At 47.7% G+C, this 26,406-nt stretch overlaps 1 protein-coding gene across 2 annotated transcripts in view; it reads right to left on the bottom strand.

Annotated features, from left to right (window-relative positions):
• Positions 1 to 26,406, bottom strand: part of LOC141925137 (uncharacterized) — a 46,730-nt gene that overhangs the window by 2,697 nt on the left and 17,627 nt on the right. Inside the window, exons 2-6 of one of the 2 annotated variants that reach the window (XM_074828761.1) lie at positions 12,170 to 12,289; positions 8,770 to 10,503; positions 2,793 to 2,967; positions 1,820 to 2,024; positions 775 to 1,397 (exon numbers count right to left, since the gene is read on the bottom strand). In XM_074828761.1, coding sequence (XP_074684862.1) covers positions 775 to 1,397; positions 1,820 to 2,024; positions 2,793 to 2,967; positions 8,770 to 10,334 — 2,568 coding nt within the window. In that variant the 5' untranslated portion in view covers positions 10,335 to 10,503; positions 12,170 to 12,289. The remainder of the gene's footprint in view (positions 1 to 774; positions 1,398 to 1,819; positions 2,025 to 2,792; positions 2,968 to 8,769; positions 10,504 to 12,169; positions 12,290 to 26,406) is intronic. The other variant, XM_074828762.1, reaches the window with a different exon arrangement.

Below are 26,406 nucleotides of genomic sequence, written 5' to 3'. Positions count from 1 at the left end.
TAACATGCAGGGTTTCAGAGAGGGAGAGGAGGGATGTGTTTCCTAGAGAACAAAACATCCCAGTGAAACTGATACAGCAACAAGTGGGTTTTGCTTTCTTGAAGAAAGGAGGGTGTGGAGCTGTTTGTATTTCCTTTGCAGTAATTGTCTGCTGCTCTAGAGTCTTATTTCTGTTTCTCTGCCCTTTGACCACCACGCTGTAGGGGCAGGAAAGTTCCTTGTGCAAGGCAGGGTGCATCAATAGAAGCAACTGGTACACAGAGCTGTAAGGGCCAGTTGTTGCCAGAGCAGGGAGCAGCCTGTGCTGCCTGGCCCCACAGCCAGCCTAGAGGCAAACTGCAACGCAAGGCAAATACACCCAAGTCAGCCTGAAGCAAGCCAGCTCAGGGTTGCAGAAAGATGGCCTGTGAGCCAGACCAAGCTGAGCTCTGTGCCCCCAAGGTCACACTCTTATCAGTGTCCAAGACAACTGGCTTAAAGCTAACTTTGGTAATGGGACAGTTAGGTCCTGGTAAGGGGATAAATGAGCTAGACTGCTGATGGCCCGCTAGTATCAGCGGCATCACCACAGCAGAGTGAGGCCAGCAGCTGTGATCTGGCACAGGCCTACTGAAATCACTGGTTTACAATAGCTGGGGGAGCAAGGGACTAGGCAGATGACCAGAACCCAGGAGTCCTACCTCCTGATCCTCTGCCTCACCTACACTGCCTCACTAATACAAAACCTATGCCTGTCTGCCCAGCCTGGCCCCTTTAGAGCACACAGCATCATACCTGGTCAAAGGCCTGATCGATCTCTTCCTGGAGTATCTCCAGGAAGTTCTCGTTGAGGTCGATGAGCTCCTGGATGTTGCTGAAGATGCCTAGCAGCTGCTCCTGGCTCAGCAGCCCAGCTGCCTGCATGGGGAGGTAGAACTCCTCTTTGATGATGCGCAGGTCCTCTCCGTAGCTGGCCTCCGTGTTGACAAACTCCAGCACAGACTCCTTGCGCTCCGTCCTGCGCTTGCGGCACTTCTCACAGAGGTCAGCCCGCCTCTGATTGCAGTTCTGCATGTCCGTCTCTACGGGGAGGTCCCTTTCTCCACAGTCGGTGCAGGGACGATGGGCTTCCCAGGCCTGCAGGGAGCTCAGCGTTTCGGATGCCTTGTTCCTCCACTTTCTGGCTGGCATCTGGCCAATGCCACTATCTGCCCTCTCCACATCCGCTGACTTGGTCCGTGTGGCCTCGCTGGGATCCAGGTCATCCCGGACATCGTTCACACCAACAATCCCGCTGTCCGTGCTCAGGCTGCTGACATTGCTCCAGTGATGTCTGGAGCGGAGGGAGCCACGTGGGGCACGGTGGGTCTCATCGAAGCTGCCACCATGGCCAAGGTTGGCTTTTGCTACCACTGGACCTGAGAACAGACACAAATCATTACAGGCACTGCCAGCTGCACAGAGGTTGCCTGGGGAGCTCAAGCTGGCACAGCCATGGGTGGTAGGAAGTCTGCAGGGGGGCAGATCTGGTGAAAGCAGGGCTGTTAGCCCTCCTCCCCTCCTGTTTTGCTGCTGGGAAGGGCAGGGGTTTCCAGATGAAGCCTGGGGCCTGTCATACCTGTACTGCCCACACCTGTGAACTCATCTGGGCGCTCTCTTTCCCTGCCATCTGCCAGGCAGGGACAGAGACACAGCAGAGTAGATCCTGATTTCTTGCACACCTGGGTTAAACCCAGAATGCTTCCCTCTCCCACAGCAGAGCTACTCCATATTTACACCAGCATAGCAGGGCTCAGCATCTGGCCCATCAACCCCCTCTGAGTGTGCCGAATGTGAGTACCATAGTCTCGCTCCTGCCGGCGCTTCTGTGCGTGTTGCCGTGCTGCAGCTGCAATCTTCAGCTCCAGCTGCTTCCTCTTCACTGAGTCTGTCGGCATAGGGTCACTGAAATGCGGCCGCAGCCGGCACTCCCGCTGGGCCTTGGCACCATCCATGCTCTCATGGACGATGTCAGAGCTGGATCGGCGGCAGCCAGGACTGGGGGTCTGCAAGAAAAGCAAGTGGGTTTGGAGCAAGGAGGTGGTCAAAGTAGTGCCTGGTTTGCAGCCACTGGACTTCAGTTGCCAAAGGAGGGAAAAGGCAACTCATCAGTGGTGGAATTGTAAATGCAACTCTGATCATTAGGAAATCTGTCCCCCCAGGTCCCTCTGTCTTGCTCAGTCCTAACAGCAAGAACTCCCCTCCCTCTGTTATTGTTTATCTCGGAGTACAGTGGCTTCATGGTGGCTGGATCATGGCTGTCAAATAACCATGAAGAAGTCAACAGCATAGTCCTGGCTAAGGGCCTAAACAGGAGGCTAAGCCTGTTCTCCAGGGATCTGAGCTAGCTTGCCTTTGTTCTGTGAACATTTCAGTGCTGGAGGGTCAGAAACTCCAGCCTCTATGTCTTACCTACATCAGCGGTTTGACCAAGTGGGGACTAGGAGAGAGTCTGTCTGATCTGGGCAGCCCAGCAATGAGGGGCTCATGGCACAGTGAAAGCCATAAAGCAATAACTTATTGCTGAACTCCCTGCAAGAGATGCAGCAGCAGATAGGCAGGGGCACAACACTGACTCCCGTTTCATTAACTGTAATAAAAAAGGCACTAGAAATGCTTCTAACAGAGTTTAATCGCTCATAGGAGTTGGTGTGATTTCAGATCCCAGTCTCCCAGTCTGCCTAGTTCCTACAACAAAGGGATTCTTCAGAGCTTCTGAGAAAAAAAAATCCTAAACACATGCTCAAGATGAGAGGGGAATTTCTCTCCCTTACATTCCCTGCAGGTGGAGTGTCACTGGATGTCTCATTGCTTGGCTTGTCCTCCCAGGTCTCTGTTGCCATGGACATCGCTGTGGGCTGCTGGCTGTCCTCTGGAGTCAGGAGATCAGCTTCCCTCAGATCACACTGTCCCTTGGAGGGGGGTTTGGCAGCAGTCTCAGCATTGCAGCTGCAGGAGAAGAAGCAGACAGATGAACATCACGTATGCAGTTCACCTGCTGTTCCCGACACAAATGAGACTGAGGAGCAAGCCCAGGTTCGAACAACCAGCCGCAACAGTTCAGGGAAAGTGCAGGCAGTGGTCTAGACTGGTCGGCATGGATGGCTGTACGTGTGTTTCAGGGGCTCTAAATGCAGCTCACTTATAGCAGTGCAAATTGGGTAACTGCACTCATGCCAGCATCAGTCTGGGATATCAGGTCTCGGGCGTTCACAGGACATTTTTGTGTCCATAAAACATGAGGTTCTCCCATAGGGACCAGAAAAACCTCTTTGTAAGTAGGCCATATCCATATTTGCTGCTATTTAAAGAGATGTTGTCAACACAGAAACCATATTGCTTATCTGGAAGAAAATCACCTGCTAAAAACCATAATACTTTGACAAGATTAGAGGATTAAAGGAACTTTCCCTCTGATTTTCATCTCATATGATCCCAAGCCCATTGAAAACACTGGAAAGATTCCCTCTGCTTTCAGTGAACCCAGGATCAGGCCTTCTGGTGCACTTAAGAGTCCTGAAAAGACTGGCAGAGACTGTTCTCACTTTGCAATTCTGGGATGCTCTTATTCATGGCTATCTGGTGCTAACAAGGGCCTGGCCTGGCTGATAGAGGCAGCCTGTTCCAGCCCCACATTCCCTTCTCTGTAGACACCACCACCTCTCCAGACAGGCAGAGTCTGGTGCAAAACCACTGACTTGACAGAGTAGTTGATAGGCTGTAGTTTGCGATACTACTTGTAATATATATATATATATATTTTAAACAGACTCTCTAAGACACCTTATTTTCATGCATAATGAAGCCTGCTGGGAAGAATATTAATTTTTTCATTTTGGGTTTACTTATTTTTATGGGCTTGGATTCCTTTAAAAAGAAAGGTTGTGAGGACTGGATATGGATGCTTGTACATACAGGAAGCCAGTGTCTGGAACATATTTCAGTTTATGAATGTATTTTATGCTTAAGAAAACTCTCCTATGACAAAAATCTGCCTCTTCTTAAAGGCTTCACTTGTGAACTTGTGCTGGTAGGTCATACTGCTAATGTGCAATTTCAACACTGTCAGCTACAAGCAAACATATGAAACAGATGGGCGTTTTACTTACAATGAATGACAGTTGGCTCCGATAACAAACCATCAGCCAATACTGAAATCACTGAAGAGGGAACAAATCTCCCAGAACACAAACTGGCTCTGTTGTCAGGCCAGAAAAGTTGGTTTGCAACTTTGCAGCTGATGCTTTTTCATCTTCCTCCATTTATGGTTCCAGGTCCCAGCTGACACTACCAGAGGATTTACCAACTTAAAAAGAGTTTAGCCGTGGCTGCACAGCAATGGCATAGCGCTAACAACAGGCTCCTGGCTTTTACATTGTGCTGTGCTAACTCCCTGCCATGTGGATTTGGAAGCATCACTTCACCCCTCCAGGCCTCTTCTCCCCAGCCTGTAGAAAGGGAATACTAAGACCAGTGCTGTCACAGAGCAGTCTGTAGCACGGACCACATCAGCCCCCTTACAGGCTTGCAGTAAGAGCAGCGCAGGCACACAGCAAGGCTGTGATCCCACCATGGTACGGTCTTGGCCTGGTCGGTTTAAGAGGTTCCTGTCTCCTTCCTCCCTCCCGTCCCCAGCCACATTCGGGGTACCACTCCTTCAGCCAGTCCGGTGTAACTGTCTGTGTGGCCACAATCTAAAATCAGTCTTGAAATGATTTGGGTTTAAAAAAATATCCTCCCTCATGTATTCCCAGACAGATCATTTAATCAATGTTTCACTGAGTTGGGTAAAGTATCAACAGTTCAGCTGGACACACCTGTGGGAGGGAAGGCAGAGGTTAAGGAGCAAGAAAGCTCTTGGAAGAGGATCTGCCACTGCTGGAAAACCAGCATTTTCAAAAGCTGCTCCTGCTCAGTTTCTGGTTGAAACATGCAGAAAGAAGGGACCATGGTGGGGCACAGAGAGGCAATGGGATGTGTCCAAGGTCAGCAGCAGAGCTCAGAAATGGAATATTATCTTCTCTTCTTGATTCCACCCTTCCACCACACAGACCATACTCTCAGTGAGAAGCTGAGCTTTCATTTGTCATTCTTACAGTGTTTCAAGATCATCCACTTAAACATGGGAAGTACTCCAGAGTGTTACTGCTCCTCTAAGAGAAGCTGACAGCAGATCTCTGCTGACAAGGTCTGTAGACAAGATGCCACTGCTTATTGTGGTTCCCATAACCTAATAGGGATATTTTTAAAAAATCTCCAGATGTGACCTGCAGTGGGAATAAGAGCCAGTACTACCAAGAGACCTGAGCTAAGGAAGTGTGACTGGAGACTGAGAATATTCAACCCACCCCATGGTTGGTCAGCTAGAGGTAAGAAAGGCAATGATGCAAAGCCCACTTTGTGTGAAAGGAGATTTCTTCATCCCTGGTTTAACTGCTCTACTTCTAGTTGCGATTAGATCCCTCCTGCATGATGTACTGGCCATGCAGTGGTGGGGCAAGTGCTGCTCCCCAGAGCATCGCACCACAGGGAGGACACAGGCAGTTTTGTAGAACCACATCTTAGGGCTGCTTCTTTAACCTTTGCCCCTGGCTTAGGAGGAAGAAGGGACATTACCAAGAAAACGGGGTATTGCTCCTCCCTCCAGTCCCCTCCCCCAGCAAAGATCTGGGCTGCCAACAGGTCCACACCAATGCCTGCTCAAGTAGACCCCTCTGCTCACACAGAGCTGCAGAAGGGGGGACTCTGGCATGTTTCCTTCTGAGGGATCAAATCACTTACTGGGATAGGAGTTTTATGCCTGGGGTTTGTGTCAGTTTTCCCTGTTCTCTCCAAGACAGATGATGTGCTTGGGCCAGCACAGGGAGGACAGGTTTTGTCTGAATGTCCTTTTAAACCTCTGGGACATCATTTCTGAATCTCATGGAAGCAGAGGCACTGGGTGTGTGGCGTAAAACTAGAAACACACCTGCTTTCCTGCACGGTCTCTTTGGGCCTCTTCATGGTTGTATCATTGTCCAGGGCAGCAGTTCTCAGTTCCTGACTCTTATGTTCCTGACTCTTTCTGACTAATGGAAACATTTTTGACCACTCCTTCCCTCCTGGCACCTGCCTTCCAGACTGGGAATCCTCTTCTATGGGAAGCTGTTACTGTACCCACCATGCCAGTTTCATCCCAAATGCATCCCATCACTCTTTTCTGGCAGCCTTCCTTCTTAGTCATGTCCTTTGCTTTCTTCTGCAGGTTTTTGTTGTCACCTTGTCCCCCATTTCATAGACAGGAATCCCAGGTCCTTGCACGTCCTTATCCTGAACAATTCACCATTTAAACTAGATCAGAATGTAGACTATATATCGAAATGTGTAAGGATTTCCACCCAGATCTCAACACCCTTCCCCACCAGGACTACAACCTAAGAGAAAGGTATCCAGTGACCCATGAGGGATCTAAAGCCACCATAATTATGAAGTGGAAAATCAAATCTTCACTAATGAAATATTAAACCATCTAAATGAGTATTGAGTAATTAACTATGAATTAACTAGGAAGGCAATTGACTTACCAGTCAAAACTGCTTTGTAAAACAGCAACACTTACACAGAAACTCTAAGAGAAGACAATTTCAGCTACCTTATTCTGTGATGCTCCATCACAACATATCCATCAAAGGCTTGCTGAGCTCAGTATCTGTGGAAATGCAACCAAATCCCCAGCTTTCAGCTCATTTAATTTGAGACTTAGAAAAAATGTGGTCTGGATGTCAGCAATCATAATTTAGGACCCAAAACATCCAGCCAAAAAGTCTCCCACCTCTGCAGTGAGAATCAGCTTGAGTTATAAATGAGTATTCAGGTACTTCACATCTTGAGTGAAAATGATGGAAAATTGAGAAATTTCCAGATAAAACTGGAGTTTCCCACTAACCAGTACTTTGGCACTGCCAACAGATTTGTTTTCCTCCTGCTAGCCTGAAGAAATGACAGCCTTTATCATTAATTATTATTACTAAGGAAAATAAACAGGCCAGGGTGGTTCCTTCACATGAAACAACCTCTCTAATACTGGAACCACTGTCATTTTCATGTTTAGATCAATTATCGTTTTGGTGTTAATAAAATCACCTCATACATTTTAACAAATCCAACTAGGGAGACTGAACACATTCACAGAAACAAAAACCACTGTGGATATTATAAGCACAGAAACCACAATGAAACCATGAAGGCCCTGGGCAGAGCGTTTGGAGGCTGGGAGAGTAGTGGGAAGAAAGATCATATGCACTGCTTGTTTCCTGTGTACTTTGCTATGCATGCACCCTGGGCTCCAGATACTAGTCAAACCTTTGATCTGCCTGGAGACAAGTGTTCTTAGTGCTCTCACACATGGTGTGTGCCATTCTGTGTATTTCACATCGCATCAATGATAAAAATAGCCTACTCAATGAAAATGGTTGCATACCATAACTTTCTCATCTGTTTCTTCATCAGGTTTTCATACTCTAGAAAAGCACAAAGGCTGGGCTGGACACCTGAAGGAAGCATTTAGGGCTCTGACACCACCTACTTCCTTCGGGATTATAACATTGCAGAAGTACTTCTGCTTGTCACTCTGGGTCTGTTTGCATGGGAGCTTCAGCTCCACAGTTCTTTCAGATGACTCTCACTCCTGTGCAGAAGTCACCAGTGTCTCCTCTAAAACCTGAGTCCAGTCTCAGAGCTCTAGCATTCCAGAAATACCAAGCCAGTATATAAGGTGCCCTGGCATTTCACACACTGCATCTGTGGACGTGGGAAGCAGCCAGGAACCAAGTCAAATGCAATTCTTGGCAAAACCAGTCCTGAAAACCAAGCATATGGAAACAAACCATTCTACCAACACTTACTCCTCCTTTTCCCATCAGCCTTATCTAGTGATAAGACAGCAGTAACTGCCCCAAATTCCTAGCTTCCAGAGCTTTGCTGATCCCTGTTGGGCCACCTGCCTGCATAGAAAGGGATCCCCATTTCTTTGCCAGGAGGGAGGTAATGGACCAAAGTGCCCAAAACCAGGATAAAGCAGTCCTTGTGAACATCTGACCCAGAGAAGGGGAAAACCCTGGTTGGAGAAGAAGGAGGGAGGCTTTACGCAAGTATTTTCTCTCACTGCTTACGCTGAGTTGGCAGAAGGACAGTATTTGCAAGTACTTTCACTCGCTGCCTGTGCTGGTCTCCAGAGGGTGGTTAAAGACACGCAGCAGCCATCTTGCTCTTATTTGTTTGCCAGTTCACTACATACAGGCAGCAAGTGAAAGCACTTGCTGCTGCATGTCACACTACCTAAATTCATGTCCTGCAGTGGCAGGACAGACTCTTTTCAAAGAAAATCATATTAGTACTTTGCATTGCTCAGCTGTCCTCTACTTTTAGCAGATGTTAAAAAAAAAAAAAAAAAGATATTTCAACAATTTATTACAGAAATAAAATGGGTGGGAAATTGGGTGTCAGGACTACTAATGGCTGCTGTCCTGACAGGATTAAGGTATACAAAAATGCAAAGTCTAGATGAAAATGCTTTTTGATGTTTAATCCCACGCAAAGATGGAGTTTAAGCTCAACAGTTTACAGACACGTCCAGGTGGTTATCAGAGACCCTAAGATGAAAGGCTCTGCCAACAGGATATTTATGCTATGGGAGTTAAATGTACATATCAGGACAGATATCAGATCGTTAACAAGGGAACTGCTTTCAGGTGACCCCAAAGAGCATGTTACCTTTTCTTAATAAGTTCCAGGGCTGAACCTATGAATTCATCCTTCATTTTTTGTAGCTTAGCTCCATAGCTGGATAAGTCTGTGGCTTCTAACAGCAGCGATGAACAGCAAGAGGACTGGGCTTCAGAAGTCAGTGACTGCCCTGCAAGGTGGAGGACATCATTTAACTGTCTTGTCTCTCCTTTCTGCTGCTCATCACTGAAGATCTCCTGCCCAGCTCTGTGTATTGCTACTGCCTGTAAAGGTGATCGTGGGATAGGGCTAGAGCAAATGGGAATCAGTGAACTATCCGGGCTGGAGATCTGGAAGGTTCTGTCCTTCACCTCAGGGCTGCTCATTCTGAAACCATCCCATGTGGCTGGATATTGGGAAAAGTCATCAGAGGTGTGGCTTTCATGGAACACATCGTCATCCTCCTCTGCTGTGACAGTGGCTTCATTCACAGCTTTGGTCCCCAGAGCTTCTGGGCAGACGTTCTTATTGTTCTCCTCCAGGGTCTGGTTTGCAGGCAGACCCTTATTCAAACACTCTGTTGGCCCACTGCTGCTGGCAGATGAATTTGCTTCCTTACTTCTCATTTGCTTGAATTCCTCAAAGGTGGGTATGTAGATCCTCCCTTTGCAGCGGCCTTTCTTGCTCTGTCCCAATGTGGCTTTGACATCTGTTTCCCCACTATATTGTTCCAGGGTTTCTGCTGTTCTGGATTTAGCCATCTCATGGCTGTCCCCAGCATGCTGAAGGGGCAAATTAGGGGAACTATTCTGCCTTCGAAGCTGAAGCCTCCTCTGAGCCTCCTGCTTGATGTCTTCTGGACTGATGATCCTGTGTGCAAAACACAATCTCTGCCTCCCTGTGAGGCTGTGCCTGAGAGCAGTGTCTTCCACCAAAACCTTGCAGCAGTTGACAGCACAACCATTCTTGTACTGCCGACACATCTGGCATTCAAAAAACTCCCGGGCCATCAGGTCAGGCAGGGCCTGCGGACGCACTGGCTTACAGGGCTCTGCCACCTTACTGCTGTGCAGCCTCAGCTTCTCCTTCAGCTCTTTTTTGGCATCCCTGCGTAGGGCTCTTTCCTCTGGAGAAGGGAAAAGCCACTGAGGCACTTTGGCAAAGGGAGGGAGGAGCACATTCTGTGCCGATCGAGATGTCTGTTTAGCATGGAGAGAAAGGTTTCTCAGGGAGTCCGATGTGCTCTGTACTGGGGCCACATCCACACAACCTTCTGTCCACTGACTGGTGCCTCTATAGCGAAAGATGATCTCATTATCCAGGCTCCGGCAGTGAGAATACAGCCCAGAGTCAGCAACTGTTGCCCAGTGAAGGTTTTCCACGCTACGATACATCCGGTTTTCCACAGGACTGGCCAAAGGTGCCTTGCCTGTGTGGCAGGAGTCTAGAGTATGGAAGTCCCCAGAAAAAATATGACTGTCTAGGTTCTTTAGTGGATGCATGCTGCTAACCGAAAAATCCTTTAAGCCATGTTGTGCATAGAGCTGATTATTTTGGCAGCTCAAGATCACCCGGCAGTGTTCCTGTCTCTCATCAACATTGATGTATGTCATAGCAAATGCACATGGAGGCTCTAAGACAGTGGCGTCTAGGGGGAGAGGAGGGAGCTGGGGTGTCGCTTAGATGCCAGTCAATGTCCACAGACCACAGACAGCAAAGTGTGCTGCTGGGCACTCACATAAGAGAGCTCTCACATGGGTTGAGTCGCCATGCGTAGAAGACCTGTGAATGGAAGGAAAGATGAGTTACTGAAGCAGCCTGGCTATGACTCGCAGGATGCAACAGCAGGTCTGCTTCCAGGGAATGCAGAAGCCAAACCCCAACAGCTTGGGTAGAAACAGAGCAGCATAACTAGATGAGTCACGGGGCATGGGGCAGGGAATCTTTTCCATCACTAGCCAAGCCAACAGTGGCCTTACACTACCTATCTGAATTTGGAGAAGTTTATCCTACCTACCCTCAGCAATTCCTTCACCGTAACACTGCTCAACTCTAGTGACAAATTCTCAGAAGTGCTTGCTGCAGGCTCAGCTTACTCACACAGCAGCACTAAGGAGATGGGAGGTTTACAAGAGATAGTGAGGTTCTTTCCCTCAAATGGTGTGCGGACAAGAGTATGTGGGTTAAGGAGGTGGCTGGGGGTGGGAAAGGATGACCTGACAGTGTAATCTCCTGGTAGCTCAAGTAGCAAGGAGGAAGAAGGCTAACTGGTGGTGGTTTTGTCCCTGAGAGTCACACTGCAGCCCCTTAATGCTCTGATTTACCCTTCACAGGGAAGATGCATATGGTTTAGTGACTGGTAGCCAAGCATTTCCAAGGCCTTTCCAGTGCAGAGATAAAGGTACCTCACAGACTTTCACAAATGCACCCTCCTGACCCCTTAGCAACAGGCCCAAATGATCACACACCATGACAGCTCAGCGGAGGGCCAGAAAGAGATCATGTGGTTTCTGAGGCTGTTCCTGTCATTCCTATGATCTGTGTTCAGCATTGTAAGGCCCAGGGAATCTAAGTGACTAAATCACATGTTCAGAGCAATGCAGAGAATTAAATCCCAAAATTTCAGTTTGGGCCAGCAGGATGAAGACTAAGTGTCTAAGTCATCCTTGGAAGTGGAAGGAGCCTCCTTACATTGAATGGAGAGACTCCAAATTTCTCATGGACTTGCCAGCAGTCACACGAGACATCAGTGCCTGCTTACAGCCCTGTCCACTCCCTCCCTGGCAACCAGAGGCAAAGGGAACGAGTGAGTGCCATATGTAAAGGAGAGTAAGACTGAACAGGGGATATGGGGTTAGCCTGAGATTCCTAAGGGCAACATAGAGCTGGGATGGCGGGGCATTGGTCTCTATTAATAAGCCAGGCAAGAACCAAACAGGTTGAACACCCAGGAAGAGGTCTTGGTAAAGATAGGATCATGTAATCACAGAAGTTACAGCCCAGACTGTTTGCTTGCTTTGTAGTGCAGCTGGGTTCTCCACACGCTGCCAACCATTCGGGCAGCACAGATACCTTAACCAGGAGGGGAATGAAGAGGCTTGTTACTCCCTGAAGGCTAAGACACCTCAGGCATCTAACTGTGCGAGGCACCAACAGACATCTTCCATTTGAGAAGTCTGAGGTCTGAGGCAGTGTATTGCCTGGAAGCCAATCTTGGTAACTCGCTGGTAGCTTGATTCAGCCCTTGCTTAGAGTGGTGCAAATTAGCATACTTTCCCCTCATTAATGAAACTATCTCTAATCTAATCCCAGAAAGGGAAGGCAGAGCTGCTCCTGTGGATCATCACTGAATGGAGAACATTTCCCTCTTTTGTAATTGCTAAAAATAAAAATTAAAACTAGGTCTCAAGGTGTGGCTGTTCCCCAAGATGTCACAAGCACTTCTCACCCAAGTCTTCTCATGGTGGGGCTGGTGTTCCCCTTTCTTCACGGCTCTGGAGGAGCCCACAGGTGACAGCAGAGAAACGTGAGGATCAGGACTTTCTGTGATCATAGGTTATAACATGATCTGTCAAGAAAGAGAGAATGAGATGATGTGAGAGCCAGTCACTGGGTAGGGAACAGGGCTCCTGGTAGTGCCGAAGGGCTCCTGTGAGAAAGTGCTGTTAATGAGAGATGCCACGGCCTGTCAGGTTGGTCTGTGATCAGGACACAGCCACGGGACTAAAAGCCACCGTGTACTTTCTGCACTCTGCTTTCAGACCAAGTAGAAAGAGGAAACCAACCCTTGCTGTAGTGAGAACTGAGAATAAAGAGGTTCTTGCCCAAGGCAGGGAGCTACATACGGTAAGGCCTGAAGAGAAACCAAGGCCCATGTGAGGCAGGCTCCTGGGCTACACATTTGCTTGGCAAGCTCTGCGTGTATGCGTGTGAGAGCAAGGGAGCCGGAGAAGAAAGAACGCAGGCAGGGGGAGAAGCAGTCACTAGGAACAGCAAGGAAGCAGAGCCACAGAAATGATGGGGTGGGATCTGTCTGTGGCTGCCCCCTTTGCGAACAGATGGGGCAGCACTGAAAAACAATTGACTTGTGTCCTCATGGTCTCTCTTCAGGTGGAAGTTCACTGTGGCCCATAGTGCTGACCACTCTTTGGGCTGCAGGACAGCTGCAGTGACACCAGGCATGGGTGGCCACTGGCCACTCTGCCCCTGCCTGCTCAGGTGCGTGGCACAGACCATGCCGGGGGGTTGCGTCCCTCTGTTACATGGGGGATTGCCTCAAACCCGCCGGCAGGAGAGGGTACCCCTTTGCCCCACAGGAGAGCAGAGGCCCATTTCCCCAGTGGGTGCAGAAGGTGCCAGTGCTGATGAGCACTGCCAGGACCTGCTGCTGCTTTGCCAGGGCAGGATTCTCCAGAAGGTGTGCATGGGGCAGCAGAAGTTGCTTTCAGGGAAGGAGTACGTGGGAGAAACCTCCTGCCGGCAGAGTGGGGCAGGCAGAGAGTGAGGGACAGAGAGGGGGAGCCAGAGGCAGGTTTGCAGAGCCGAGGACCCAGACAAGACGAACAGCCAGAGCCGGCTGTGAGAGACGGCAGGAGACAGAGACTTTCCAGAGGAGGCTGTATAGAGTGCTGACACACTGTCAGGCACCAAAAATTACTGGATTAAGTGAAGCAAGAGGGGAACTTTGTTTCCAAATAATTTATTTTAATCTTTGTCACCCATCAGAGCTTTTCTTTCTCTAAAAAGTGACTTTTTGCTCTAAGAAAACACTTCATACACGGGAAGTGCCTTTGATACTTTCAGGAGAGCTCAGAGCAAAGATCTACATGGATGTAGCTCACAGGTGGACGTGCAAGGGGATTCAATGCCCCGGCTGGAGTGAGAGGGAGCCTCAGAAATCAGTGACCTCTGTTTTGCCTCACACCTGCAAGGCAGCTGTGGAGATCTCATAACAGCCAGCTGGGACAGGAGCACCTTTCTTCCCTGTCACTCCATCCTTTAAAGGACCACCTCTTCCCTACTGAGCAATTCTAATCTTGCCCAGTCCCCCCATGTCACTACCCTGAGGGCTGCGCACAGCATTTCAGGTAGCTAAGTTTAATTTCACTGAGCACCCAGGCCAACTGCTGCCCAAGTCACGACCTGGGAAGGGGGACCGGCTGTGCTGAGGCACAGCCCGCTTCCCCCGCAGCCCAGGGATGCTTGGAGCAGCAAGAAAGCAGAGGACTCTCTAAAACACCAGATATTTCTGACTTGGCCTGTAACCAGGAAACACTGAGCCCTTCTCCCTCCTTCCCCTGTTCTTGTGCTTCACTCTTCATGGCACACAGCAACAACATCATTTCAGCTCAGATGCCTGTGTTTGTCAGGTCAGTGACACTGCTGTAATATAAACCATGTGTCTACACCCCCACTCTTAAGTAACACACGTGTTCCAGGTGCTTTGCTGGAGGAGAGCACGAGATGGAGACAGAAAAAAAAATCTGAGTTAAATATGCTTATGGCTGATATGCTAAAGATGATCTTTCAGCATATCCTTGCAGGCTCACTGTACATACAGAATATTTAGCTGCAGTCTTACATGGTTACCATCGAAGAAACACTGGGAACTACAGCAACATGAAAGAGTCTGTCCTCCCACTACCTCAGTGCTACGACTACAGCAGGTGATCCCAGGTATGGAAACTAGCAAATGCCACTGAAGTGCTAGGCAGTGGAGAAAAGTAAATGCTGACCTCTCACATGGTGACCCAACTCTGGCTCCTAATTCACCCTCTCCTGAAGGCACACAGCAGTCCTAATGCACCCTGTGTTCTATTCCAGTTAAACCAAGCAGTGACTTGTCAGTTCTTTGTTGCTCCCTGGTGTATGTGAGCACTGTGAGTTGATGCTGCACTCCTTCATTTACCCACTTGGGTACTTTCGGCAGTCCTGTCCACACTTCCCCAAAGCTAGGGCTTTATTCTAGTCCAGCAATCCTCCAGGCCAATGCTGACTTATTCCAGGACAAATAGCAAAAAAGAGCTTAGTGTTGGCTGCCGCTGTGGGAATGGCACATCACTGCTCTTCGATCACAGGCACGTCTGTGCGACATTTGCCTGTTCCCTGGCTCAGGGACTGAAAAGCTCCTGGTGGATATGAGCCTCACGCTTTAAGTGAGCATAAAACTAAAGGCATCGTGTGCTCAGCTTATTCTCTACCATGTGATTCAGTTTAATCAACTTCTCCACTACTCTGATAAGTGCCTGCTTGGAGACTTGCCACTAACCTTCACTCTCTTGCAAAATCCCCCCGAAGAACTTCTTTCTCAAGGATCAAAGCTTGAAGGATAAATTATTCCTTCTCATACACATAAGAACCGTTCTGCCTGGCTGACCTTCCCAGCAAAGCACCAAAGTGTCAGGAGGATGAAGCAGGCAGGCACAGGATAAGTTGTTCATTGCTGCTGAAAAGCACTGTGGAGAGGATCAGTCATGTCCAAGGACTCCAGGGACACCAGGACAGGGGACCACAGAGCTTCACCAGGCCTCAGGAAAAGAGGCCACCAAATCTGGCAGGGCTGAGTAGGTTTGCCAGTGCTGTTTCACAGAGTTCACTGCAGCAAGATTTGCTTGACAGACTTGTCAAACAGGGAAGCTTGTTTCATGAGATGGTGGAGAGCAGCTTGCTATTGTCTGGCCTCTCCTGCCTTGATCGGAGAGATCACGTGAGGCTGGTACAATTTCCACTTTCCACATTTACAACAAGCAAATTAACTTCTGAGTCATGGCCATCACACCAAACTCCTGTTTCCAGGGGAGGGGAGTAACCAGAGTCACCTTACTCCATCTTGAAATAAGAGATTAACCTTCAGGTCTTACTCTAATTTCTCTGCATTGGGTTTCACAAATTGCACCACTGAACAGAGGTTGGTTTATTCTGGAGTACAGTCTCCCTTTTATTTCAGAGATCTAACCAGCTAGAGGGATGCAAAAGGCACATTTCAAGAGCTGTACAAAGGATTTTAGCAAGCTATGATACTGCTGTGAGTTTTTTGCTATCTGATACAGAAAACCTCATGGACACAACATGATCTGTCTACTGCTGTGTCATGCACATCACTTCAGCTGCTTAGCAGAACACCAGCAATCTCAAGGGAAAGAATGCCAGATACATCTATTTTTTCAAGTTAAAGGTTAACAAGAAAAATAAAGGTGCCTTGGCTGTATTTGCTTTCTTAGCTGTTCACTTAACCAGAGCTGTGCTGCAGGAACTCGACGCAGTAGGATGATTAGGTGGCTGCAGTTACAGTTCTTGGGATTTTTTGTCTGTTCTGGCAGCTGAAACAGGAACAGGGCTTATACAGTGTCTGTTAATTGCAGCTGGAGAGGTACAGTCACAGTAGTTAACTAAACCAATACAATTTCCTGTGTTTCTTTTCCTTCCTAGGGTAAACAGCTAAGCATAACTTTCCTTATGTGTGCAGTATTATCACTGCTTTCATTGTCTGCTCCATGGCACAAATCAGGATCACTAACAAAAGGAACAACTGCCATCTTGGTTTCAGGTATATCAGGTGATATAGAGAAAACCATAACCTCTATAGTCTGCTCACTGTATTTACAGTCCTTGTGTTCTCAGCTTAATCATGAGCATGGACCATGTAGCCTCAGAGACAGCTTGGCATGGGGAACAAAGTCTCTCTTGAACCTCTGAAGATCCAGTGCAGCCCAGGGTCTAGGAGTTTGCTGAGAGCACAGGCAATGGCATTAAATTTCTGCTGTGCAATGAACTGCTTCCCTTGTGACATGACATTCCCTAACCATTTTTCTCCTTTCACATCTCTTCTCATTCTTTTCAGGTTTTTTCTTCCTGTTTCCCCAACTCTTCTTCCGTTCCACTGCATTCAACACAAGTTTACACAGCCCATGTGTGGCTGCTGCTTAACAGGTACCATTTCTGAAGCATCACCACCATTACCACTGCCTCCAGAAAAAGGACTGATCTTGGCTGCGGTCAGGGCTGGCTGATCAGAGCAGCCCAAAGGTATACATGTGCCAGCCAGATGTGCCAAAGGAGAATCTGTCCACATTATCTGTCGATCAACATGTGAACATTCTGCTGTGGTACACACAGTTCCACCAGGGAGAGTGTAGGAATCACCATAACTTCACATGAACTTCTATTTTGGTCAGACTGGCTCCTAAACAGTCTCAAGGAAGTGGAAAAGCTAATCTCAAAATTTTATGGAATCACTTAAAGCCTTAAGCATTCTTGGCTCCCTTTCTGGTGGGTTTTTAAGCTGTTTGGGAACTTTGCTTTCCTGACATGAAAGGTTTCACCTGAGAAGCCCTACTGCTCCACACATCTGTGCACTTGGCAGCAGCGCCTTTGATGAATTTTTCTGGCTGCTCTCTAAATCTGAGCAGCTTCTCCTTCTTCTGTCACAGCATGGTTTTCTCCTTGTGTTCCTCCTTCAGAAAGGCTGTGATGACATACTTCCAGCCTACCTCTATCTGATTTCAGGCAGTATACTTTCAAGGTGGCCTGCATTCCCTCTTGTTTCCTTTCTCTGAAAAAGGGTACCCTCTTTTGTTTCACCAATGTACTACTCAATCTCTTGGACAATACTGCTCCAACATTCCCGCTAACAACGCTGCAGAGGGAATGGAGCTTGAGAGGATTAGCATTCACCTTGCAGCAAAGGAAGGCTGAGTATGTTGGTTACTGTAACAAATGCTCCTGGAGACACCAATGTGACACCCCTATCATGTGTCCCAGCTGGAGCTGCTTGGCAGCATCGGCTGTGAAGCGTGTCAGGATATGGCATCACCCATCATCTGCCAAGCTTTCAGTGAGTCAACACCCTGGTTGGCCACCAAGCTCCTTTGGATGGCTCCTCAGGAGGAAAAAAAGTCCTATTTGCAATAACGTCCCCTCCTGGGACAGATCACCCACAGCAGCTATGAACCTGCAGGGTGCATCCGATCAATAGATCCTGCACGTGTAACACCACGAGCCACTCTGCTCCCCTCTTACAGCTGGAGAAAGAGCCCGTGGGGGTTATAAACAAGCAGAGCCAATGCTTAAGCTTGAGTTAGCTGATGTTCAGGACCCAGGTGGTTTCCCCTGTCCTGTGTACACACCATGAACCATGCATTCCCATGCCTTCGAGTCATGCACAGCAGATCTTGCCCACCACCCACCTTGGTCTTGGCATACACACACAGCAAGCACTATTAGCCTCCTGAGGAACAGACTTGAACTGAGCACAGCCTCCAACCCTGCTCCATAACCGGCTCCAAGCTCCCTGGCTCAGATACATGCAGTTCTCAGAGGCGAATCTGAGCCAGGAAAAGCTATCCAGTCCCCTGTGAGAGGTGGGAAGTACAAAGCCATATGTGAGCCCACTTTACAGCCTGGCACCTCCAATCCCGTTTCAAATTCCTACTCTGCATTGATTAACATCAGCACTAACTGCAGAAAATGGTTGCAATATGGCTACAACTGAATTTATTATTCCGGGGGGGGGGTGTGTGGTGGTGGTGTGCATGTGTGTGAAAAAGATTAAGGCTGTGACTTGAAGCTCAGCCTCAGCAAAGGACCCAACACCAATTATAACTTCCCAGCGACAGCTCCAGACCATTCTCCTCCAGCTTCCAGCTGACAAAGGTGCACCCCGAGCACAACCCCACCAATGCTGAGTCGATTGCTAGACATGCCTCTGTAAGCCAGCCCAGTACTGCCAGCCTAGAGGCCTGTCTCCAGCAGTGATCAGTGGCAGGCAGTTGTGGAAAGAGCAGACACAGATAGAGCAGCAGGTAGCTGATGAGGTGGGGAACTACATCTCAGATCATCTAAAACCATCTTGATCCTCTGTATGTGTTTCACGAAGGTAGAGGGGGCAGTGCAAAAAATGCAGGGGGCATGTTGAGTTAGGTGAACGCGAGAACTGAGAGAAGTCAATCAAGCCAGTAGCAGGGAAGAGCTGGCCTCTCCCTTCCCCTTGCAGCATGTGATGAGGATCAGCAGAACCTTCACCTAAGGCACTCAGCTAAGTGTTTTCTCCTTATGTGCAGTGAAGACTGGCTTTTCAACTTACAATTTTCACTCACTCTCTGGCAAGAAAGAGGTAAAAAGCCAAGTCACACTACATGGGGGGAAAAAAAATCAGTCTCTTTTTTAACATCACCATTTAACCCATGATTTAATTTCAGGATGTGCAGGGCCTGAGCCATGATGCTGCATTTTTTCAAGGTGGAAATACTCCTGGCTGGACTAGCAATACATGACCAACAGGGAACACCAAAACACAGTTTTTCCCATGTCCTGTTACACTGCCTCCACCAGTCCCAGGAAGACAACAGAAAACCAGTCCTATACTGTTGGATCCATCAGGGTTGCTGAAGGGATTCCTCATTCCTTGTTCTAAGATTACTCCAAGAGTCTCAGGCCAATCCTTAAAATACATAGTGCAGAGAAATTAAACATTCTAAGAATAAGGTGTATGTCAAAACCTCAAACTTTGAGTGCACTAGTGGTTTACTACATTGGTCTTTTCAGCAAGGCAGTATGAACCCTGATTCTCATAGTGGGGAAAAAAATCCCCCAACCTATTGATTTCAGTTCATTAACTTTGCACTGGAACCCAGTCCAGCACCCCCCAAAGCTGATGGAAGGTGGACGTGCAGAGTCCTCCTAAACCAGCAACACATGCCTCACTGGTGAGCTCAGAGAGAGGCCTGGGGAAGGAAGGAGGTGTTCAGGAGGGTGAGGGATGATCTCACCCTACACCTTGTTTGGTCACATCCCAAACCTGTCAAGCACTTTGGCATATTGCTGGCAGAGGCAGATGTGGCGTGAGGAAATGTGGATGGCAGTAGTGTCAGCAGTCCTGGCCAGGGTGGCGATGGCCATGGGCAGTCACACTTCCCATTCCTCTGAGCGTGGAGGTACTCAGCAATGCTTCTACAGAAAACCTGAGAGGACTGTACCCATCAGTTGTCTCAGTTGAGGGATTTGGCCTCAGAAGGTCTGGTGCTGTATGTTGCCTGCTGCCAGGCAGTGAGAGTCCTGACAGGGAACTGGTGCAGCTGGCCAGACTCTGCCTTCTGAGTCAGCCCCAGGGAACATCGCAAGCTTTTCCCTACCTACCTAGGAGAATTTCTTTTCTACTTTTTTGCAGATTTTCAGCTCCTCAATCCCCAACTCCTTCCATGGGCCTCTCTACACGCACCCCTCCCTTTCAGATGTCGATGCTTTTCAGCTGTGGGCCAGGCCATGAGCTGGGTCTAAATCAGTATAGCTTGTCAATGCTAATTTACACCCGCTGAGAATTTCCCTTCCTTCACCATTTTGCAGAATTATATGACATGTCTTTTATCTCTCCTCACAGTTTAGCCTGCTGTTTCCCTTCCCTGGCCCCTGAGCCTCCTGCTTTGCTCTGAACTCCCTGTAGGTTTGCAGGATAAGTTGCTTATTTGCAATGTAAAATGTCTCTCCATGCCACAACCCCGTGCAAACAAACCCAAGAGAGGCACATTTATCCTTACTTGAGCAGCAAATCCAGCCTCATCTTTTCCTGGCAGCAGTTCCCTACAACACACACTGCACATGACTTGCTAAGGGAAAAAATGTTGCACTACGCAAATGCAGGACCTCTCCAGGGAGATGTAGGGGAGGGAGAACGAGAGGACTGATCCCACAGAGACCCTGAGCTCTCGCCTTTCTCCTTGAAGCTGATGGTGATGGCTCGCCACTCATCTCAGCACTGTGTAGACTCTGACTGTCAATAGGCAGGATACCATTAATGACTTCTTGTTGCTATGGTGATATTGATGGATAGTCCCTGGGGTTGGTGGGAATTTAGGGAAAGCTAGCAAAAAAAAAAAAGTGGGTCAAAAATATCCCCCAGGAAAATGTGTTTGCCTACAAATGGGCAGTTGTATGACATCGTAGACAAATTCGGTGGCCCTTCACACTTCCTGACTCATCCTCCCTCTTTACAAGAACAACATGGTGTTCTTCAGAGCCACTGCAAACACTCCTGCTCACAGCAGGGCTCTGGCGCATAGGCATACTGCTGCAAGTGCATGTCATTACCAGGCGTTATTTCTGCAGCTTCACCCCGGCAATTCATTTCACATACAGAGTACAAATCTTGGTTCCAGTGAAATCACTTGGACCTGTGCCAGTGGGCACAGAGCCAGGATTTTCCCCAGCTCGCAGGATGCCGTATCACAAGTGACAATTCATTCAGCTGCCACGATAGCCACTGGGAACCCTCTGCCTCTCCAGAGCTATTTCAAGCATGGAAAAGAAGTCGCTGTTGCACGAAGTTTTTTGCTCTGTTTTCCTGAGGCTCAGTGCTGTGTACTCTCCAAAGGTGGTGTCATGGGCTCTCCCACAGCTTCCTACACTGCAATATGCAGTTCAGAGTAATCTTTTACCTTCATCCTAGCTGAGTAATGACCGCTTAGCAAGGACGGGCTGTGCTCCAGTCACAACTGGGTCCTGTCACCTTGCACAATTGTTTTAGGGATTTGGGGCACAGAAACCACCCTCCTAAAATACCAGTTCTCTCTTTGGCCTTGCTTTCTCTGGGAAAAACATTCCTAATTCAGGTTGGTGACATATTAATGAAGAATTGATAAAGTCCCTCTTCCTCTGCACATGCTGTTTATCTAAGCCCACCAAGGGGTGTACAAACTGCAAGATGCCTTGTTTGGGGGGGGATTTTAGTACAATTAATGAATTTCAGAGTATGCTTTTTGTCCTAGCAAAGGCTCTTACCTTTTCTGCTGTGTTTTATGCCTAGGAGTTGCCCTATACACATAAAAACTTCCTAGAGAACTTTTTACTCCAAACAGCAGTACCACTCCAGGCATGTACCACTTCATCACCTGATGGGCATTCTTACTCCAGAAAGTCGGTTTGTATCTGTTATTGCAATAGAAGAATATCCACAGGGGAGCAGTATCTATAGCAGTATCATTATGCAGACAATTTTGCCAGTAAATGCCCCAGTGTAGATCAGATCCAACTGATGTGCCAGCTTTTCCAACTACTTGTATGTTCAGATCCTTTGCCTCTATGTAAACTCAGTAACTAGAGACAAAATTATCCTGCCCTTCTCTTTTGCATCTTTTGATAAATGTAGTTTTAATGAACTATGAAGTCTGAAAGCACTTTACATCAGGAACAGATCCCAAGAGCAAAATTCAGTTAGTTTCTCCTACATTACATGTTGCCATTCATCAAATTTATTGAGCAAGGTTCCTAAGCACACGGAGGCCGGACCAGCACTGACAGAGGCTCTCTCTTGTATAGTAACCCCTTGATCAGACTGCCAGCATCATTTATTTGCTTGTGTTTCATATTCTTGAATGCTCCAGTAAGCTATTTTTCCCAGTTGACTATCAGAGGCAAAGGCTGCTCTTTCAAGTTGGATTTGCCCCTCCTCCCTTCCCCTCCATTTCGCTTAGCTATGGAAATTATTTGGGGTTTGGTTTTTTTCTCCTAGCTCCTTTTGCCTGCCTGTATTAGCAGTTTTAGGAACATCGATGGCTGAAGAAGACTCCAGTTGATGTCTTTCCTGTAGGAGATGTAGCTTGCAATCAGCACACATAATTGCTTTGCTTGATGTGCTGCTGGCCAGGGCAGAGAGCACAGAACCAGTTGCTGCATCCTGTCTTTTCCCCAGCTAGGAGCGAGGGGATGTGGGGCTCTGAGTGCTGTGGGTGGAAGAAAGGAGGTATCACCACGAACGGGTGGGGCCAGACAGGGGCAGGAACTGGTTTACTGTACTGGGAGACAGAGAAGGCTATAGGAACATAATAGCTTCTTGAAACAGGATCTCTGCCTGTGGGGAACTGTTGTTCTACTGCATATACAGCTATTATTTTTCTGCTAATGACTCTGTGGCTGCAGAGCCATGGCAGGTGGTGAACTGCCCAGAGCAGCTCACGGCTAAGCAGAAGTGGCCAGTTTGGGCTGGGCTGAAGCTCTGGGTTCACAGAATCACAGAATCATCTAGGTTGGAAAGGACCTTGAAGATCATCTAGTCCAACTGTTAACCTAACATTGACAGTTCTCAACTACACCATATCCCTCAGCGCTATGTCGACCCTACTCTTAAACACCTCCAGGGGTGGGGACTCCACCACTGCCCTGGGCAGCCCATTCCAACGCCTAACAACCCGTTCTGTAAAGAAATACTTCCTAATATCCAGTCTAAACCTTCCCTGGTGCAACTTGAGGCCATTCCCTCTTGTCTTATCACTCATTACTTGGTTAAAGAGACTCATCCCCAGCTCTCTGCAACCTCCTTTCAGGTAGTTGTAGAGGGCAATGAGTTCTCCCCTCAGCCTCCTCTTCCCAGTATGCATAAATCCCAGCATACTGGGAAGAGGACATATTTCAGAGCGCAACTTTCTAAGTGTGGTCTGACCTAAACAGCTGGTCACCAAAAGCTTCTCAGAGCATATCCCTTACATCAAGATATTTACCTTGATATAAGTTCAGATGCCTTCAAGATAGGAGAATCTCTCTGGGCTGTCTTTGACTCCAGCTGGGCATTAACTCCCAGGTGACCCCACAGGAACGGGACTTGTAGAGATCAGTCTGGAGGCAATACAGATCCAGGGGATTTCTCACCACGCACAAACCGGGCCTCACCTGTCCCCACACGCATCTGGTTTACTGGCAATGTTTTTAAAGTTGCCATTAAGAAACAAATTCTAAGACTGATTAATACCAACACATATGCTCTTGGGATGCTTCTAATGACATCTATGTATTTTAACTTACGAATATTGCTAAGGGACTCTTTCTTTTTAGTGCTCTACCAGTTAGTTCCTAATCTGTAGTGAAAGGTGATGGAGGAGGAGGCAGGATATGCCCCTTTGGAGCCACCTGTAAGAATATGGTTTTGTTTGCGCAAATGCACTGGATACTTTGTGCAAGTAAGCTGCATCTTCTTGCAGTGCAGGTTAGCCATTGCACATACAAGATTGTGAAGAAATGTAAGAATAAATGCAGCAGTTCTGCAGGTCTTTCTAAGCAAGTGAGGGAGAAGAGAAGGAGAGTAAACCAGATCCCTTCTCCCTGTGCTGTGGATCTCAGTTATTAGCTACATCACATAGTCCCCATAACATTAAATGTGAAGAAGACCCACCCAGGATCCAGAGCCACAAGATACCCCATGCCCCTTCCTATGCCACTAACTTGATGCAGGTTCTGAAGCTGGCTGCTCCCGACCAGCTCTGGGGTCTGTATTTTCCCTGCAGTCAGAGTTAGGTATCATTACTTTCATGCCATTTTGCAAAACATTCGAAGTGTCTCATGAAGGTTCCTACACTCTTGTTAATTTTTTTTGTAACTGGGAAAAAATAAGACACAGATCATAGTAGCTGATGAGAGCCCTTGCGTGCACATTTATATTATCAAGGCAGTGCTAAGAGCTGAACCAAGAGCATCAGGGCTGAGCTGCAGGCAACCAACCAGCTTTCTTCTAGTAACTTGGCTCCTGCATAGCACTGAAAGTCTGCAGCCTTTGTGGTTGTTTCAAAGTACCCACACCTACCCAAAGCTGAACGGTCTATAGCAAGGAGAGACAAAACCGCTCTATAGATACAACTTGGTAGTATCAATCAAAAGAGAGGAAATACTGTCTATGCAGACACCCAATCACTCATGGGAAACAGATATGAATCCTTTGTAAGCACCTTTTTAAGGAGTACTCTGAGAAGATACAGTGGGGATGCTGCAGCCAATGTGATGGGAAGAGTCTCACGCAACATCGCATCTCAAAAAAGGATTTAACCTCAACTTCATAAATATTGCCCATCAACAATTCCTGCATGTAGCTATAACACCTCAGAAAGTTTAATTACCACTTAAGAAATGGAAGACAAAATGAGCTACGTGACCTTTCCCACCCCAGATCCTGTAGGTCGGCATTATTTAAGACAACTGGGAGCCTGAAAAGCTAAACATTAGTGTTGGCAGATGAACAGATGGATGGATCGCTGCCAGCATAATCCATCTTCCCACTTGCCTCCACAGGACTGGGTGACATTCAAAACTAACTACTTCCCTATGCAAAGAGAAATGCACGCAATGCAATGAGCAGGCTTTAAAATGGACTCATCAGCTGGCAGGACCAGTGGCAAAATGCTTTATGGCTGCTATTTAATGCTGCAGGCGAGGCTGTAAACAAGAGGCATTAGGCTGTGACAGAAGTGGGGAATGTAGTGACCACAGTGGATTTTCTGTAAGCCAACCCATAAGCAAGTTGTAAAAAATCTGTCAGGATGCTGTCATTTTTCCTTTGTGTATAAATGCTCTAAATCTAATTAACTTTTTAATCAGAGCAGATAAAATTATGGTATTATCATCAAAGGGGATGCTCTATCTACAGTTTCATGAAAAATTTCCATCTCTGCTCAACTTGGATTTTTTTTTTTTTTGCTTTTGCTTGGGGGTCTACAAGTAAATTCCCCAAACACTAAAAAATAGAAAAGAGTAAAGTCCATTTCATAGGAGATTTTTTAACACGGCCAGTTACTGTGCAGACATCAGCTCGCCTGATGCCAGATGGGATTCAGTCCAGGGCTTTCAGATCCAGCTCAAATACCTGTTGCCTGAGCACAGAGAATGCTCCTACTCCCTGACCAGGGCAGACACAGCAACAGGAGCTGCAACACACTGCACCAGTGTGAATCACCTTCCCTGACAGAGAGGGCACTGAAGCCCACAGACTCCCACATGTCCCAGGACTTTCTGGTGCTCATTGAGGATTCAAAAGTAAAATAATGTTCTTCATCTACTAGCTATAGCAGAGTGTCCTGTCAGCTACCAGACTACAAGATGACTTTTCTAAATTGGTAAAAATAACTCTTAATGTGTACCTTTGTGCCCATAGTACCCCAAAGGGCAGAGATCTGTCTCTCACTGGTCTACAATATCACCCAGATCAGACTATATGTTGTGGTTTTTTTTACAATGGCTGAAGTCTTCAGGATTTTCTACATCTTCTAGCAAACATCAGTACTGTTGACAAAGCTCAGCCAAGTGCAGAAATAACCCCAATCAAGATCTGAACCTGGGACTCCAGGTGAATGAACCTTCCTGGCTAGCCCACTGCAGCAGCTGGCTTCACTGAACTTGCCTGTGCAAGCTGAACCAAAAAAGCACTCATTCCCATTTACTATTGCCCATATGCCACCTCTAAATATACTTACATATCAGCATTTATGCAACATTCAGTACAAAATCCATATGGCTCCTTTCAGCAAGCTGCAATAGCAAGAAGGGTGAGTCGCAGAGAGAGTCTGGAGATGGAGCTTGTAAAGATTTCTTTCTAAGCACCACGTAACACTCACTGCAGATGGACAATGATGGAAGAGTTGTTACGACCTGCTCCAGATGGGCCATGTTTTGTTTTTTGCATGAAGCTAAAACTGATTTCTTTTACATGAAGTGTCTACTAGTGATCCCTCTGGAACAGAAGTTGGGTAGCAGAGCAGCTCCAGGCCTAGGCTGAGGAGTGTCAGAGCCCCTAGTACCTCAGCTTGTAATTACCTTGACCAGGCTCATCTGGGACCTCCACCCTTGCTCCTGCCACCCATTGGCTTGGGAGCTGCATTTAAGCCCTGGTCCTTGCCTACACTAGGCTGTAGGTATACTGATTCTGGCCTGGCCAAT

The sequence above is a fragment of the Strix aluco genome, chromosome 6 (assembly GCF_031877795.1).
Source record: "Strix aluco isolate bStrAlu1 chromosome 6, bStrAlu1.hap1, whole genome shotgun sequence".
Classification (NCBI taxonomy): Eukaryota; Metazoa; Chordata; class Aves; order Strigiformes; family Strigidae; genus Strix; species Strix aluco.
This window is presented reverse-complemented; position numbering and strand designations above follow the sequence as displayed.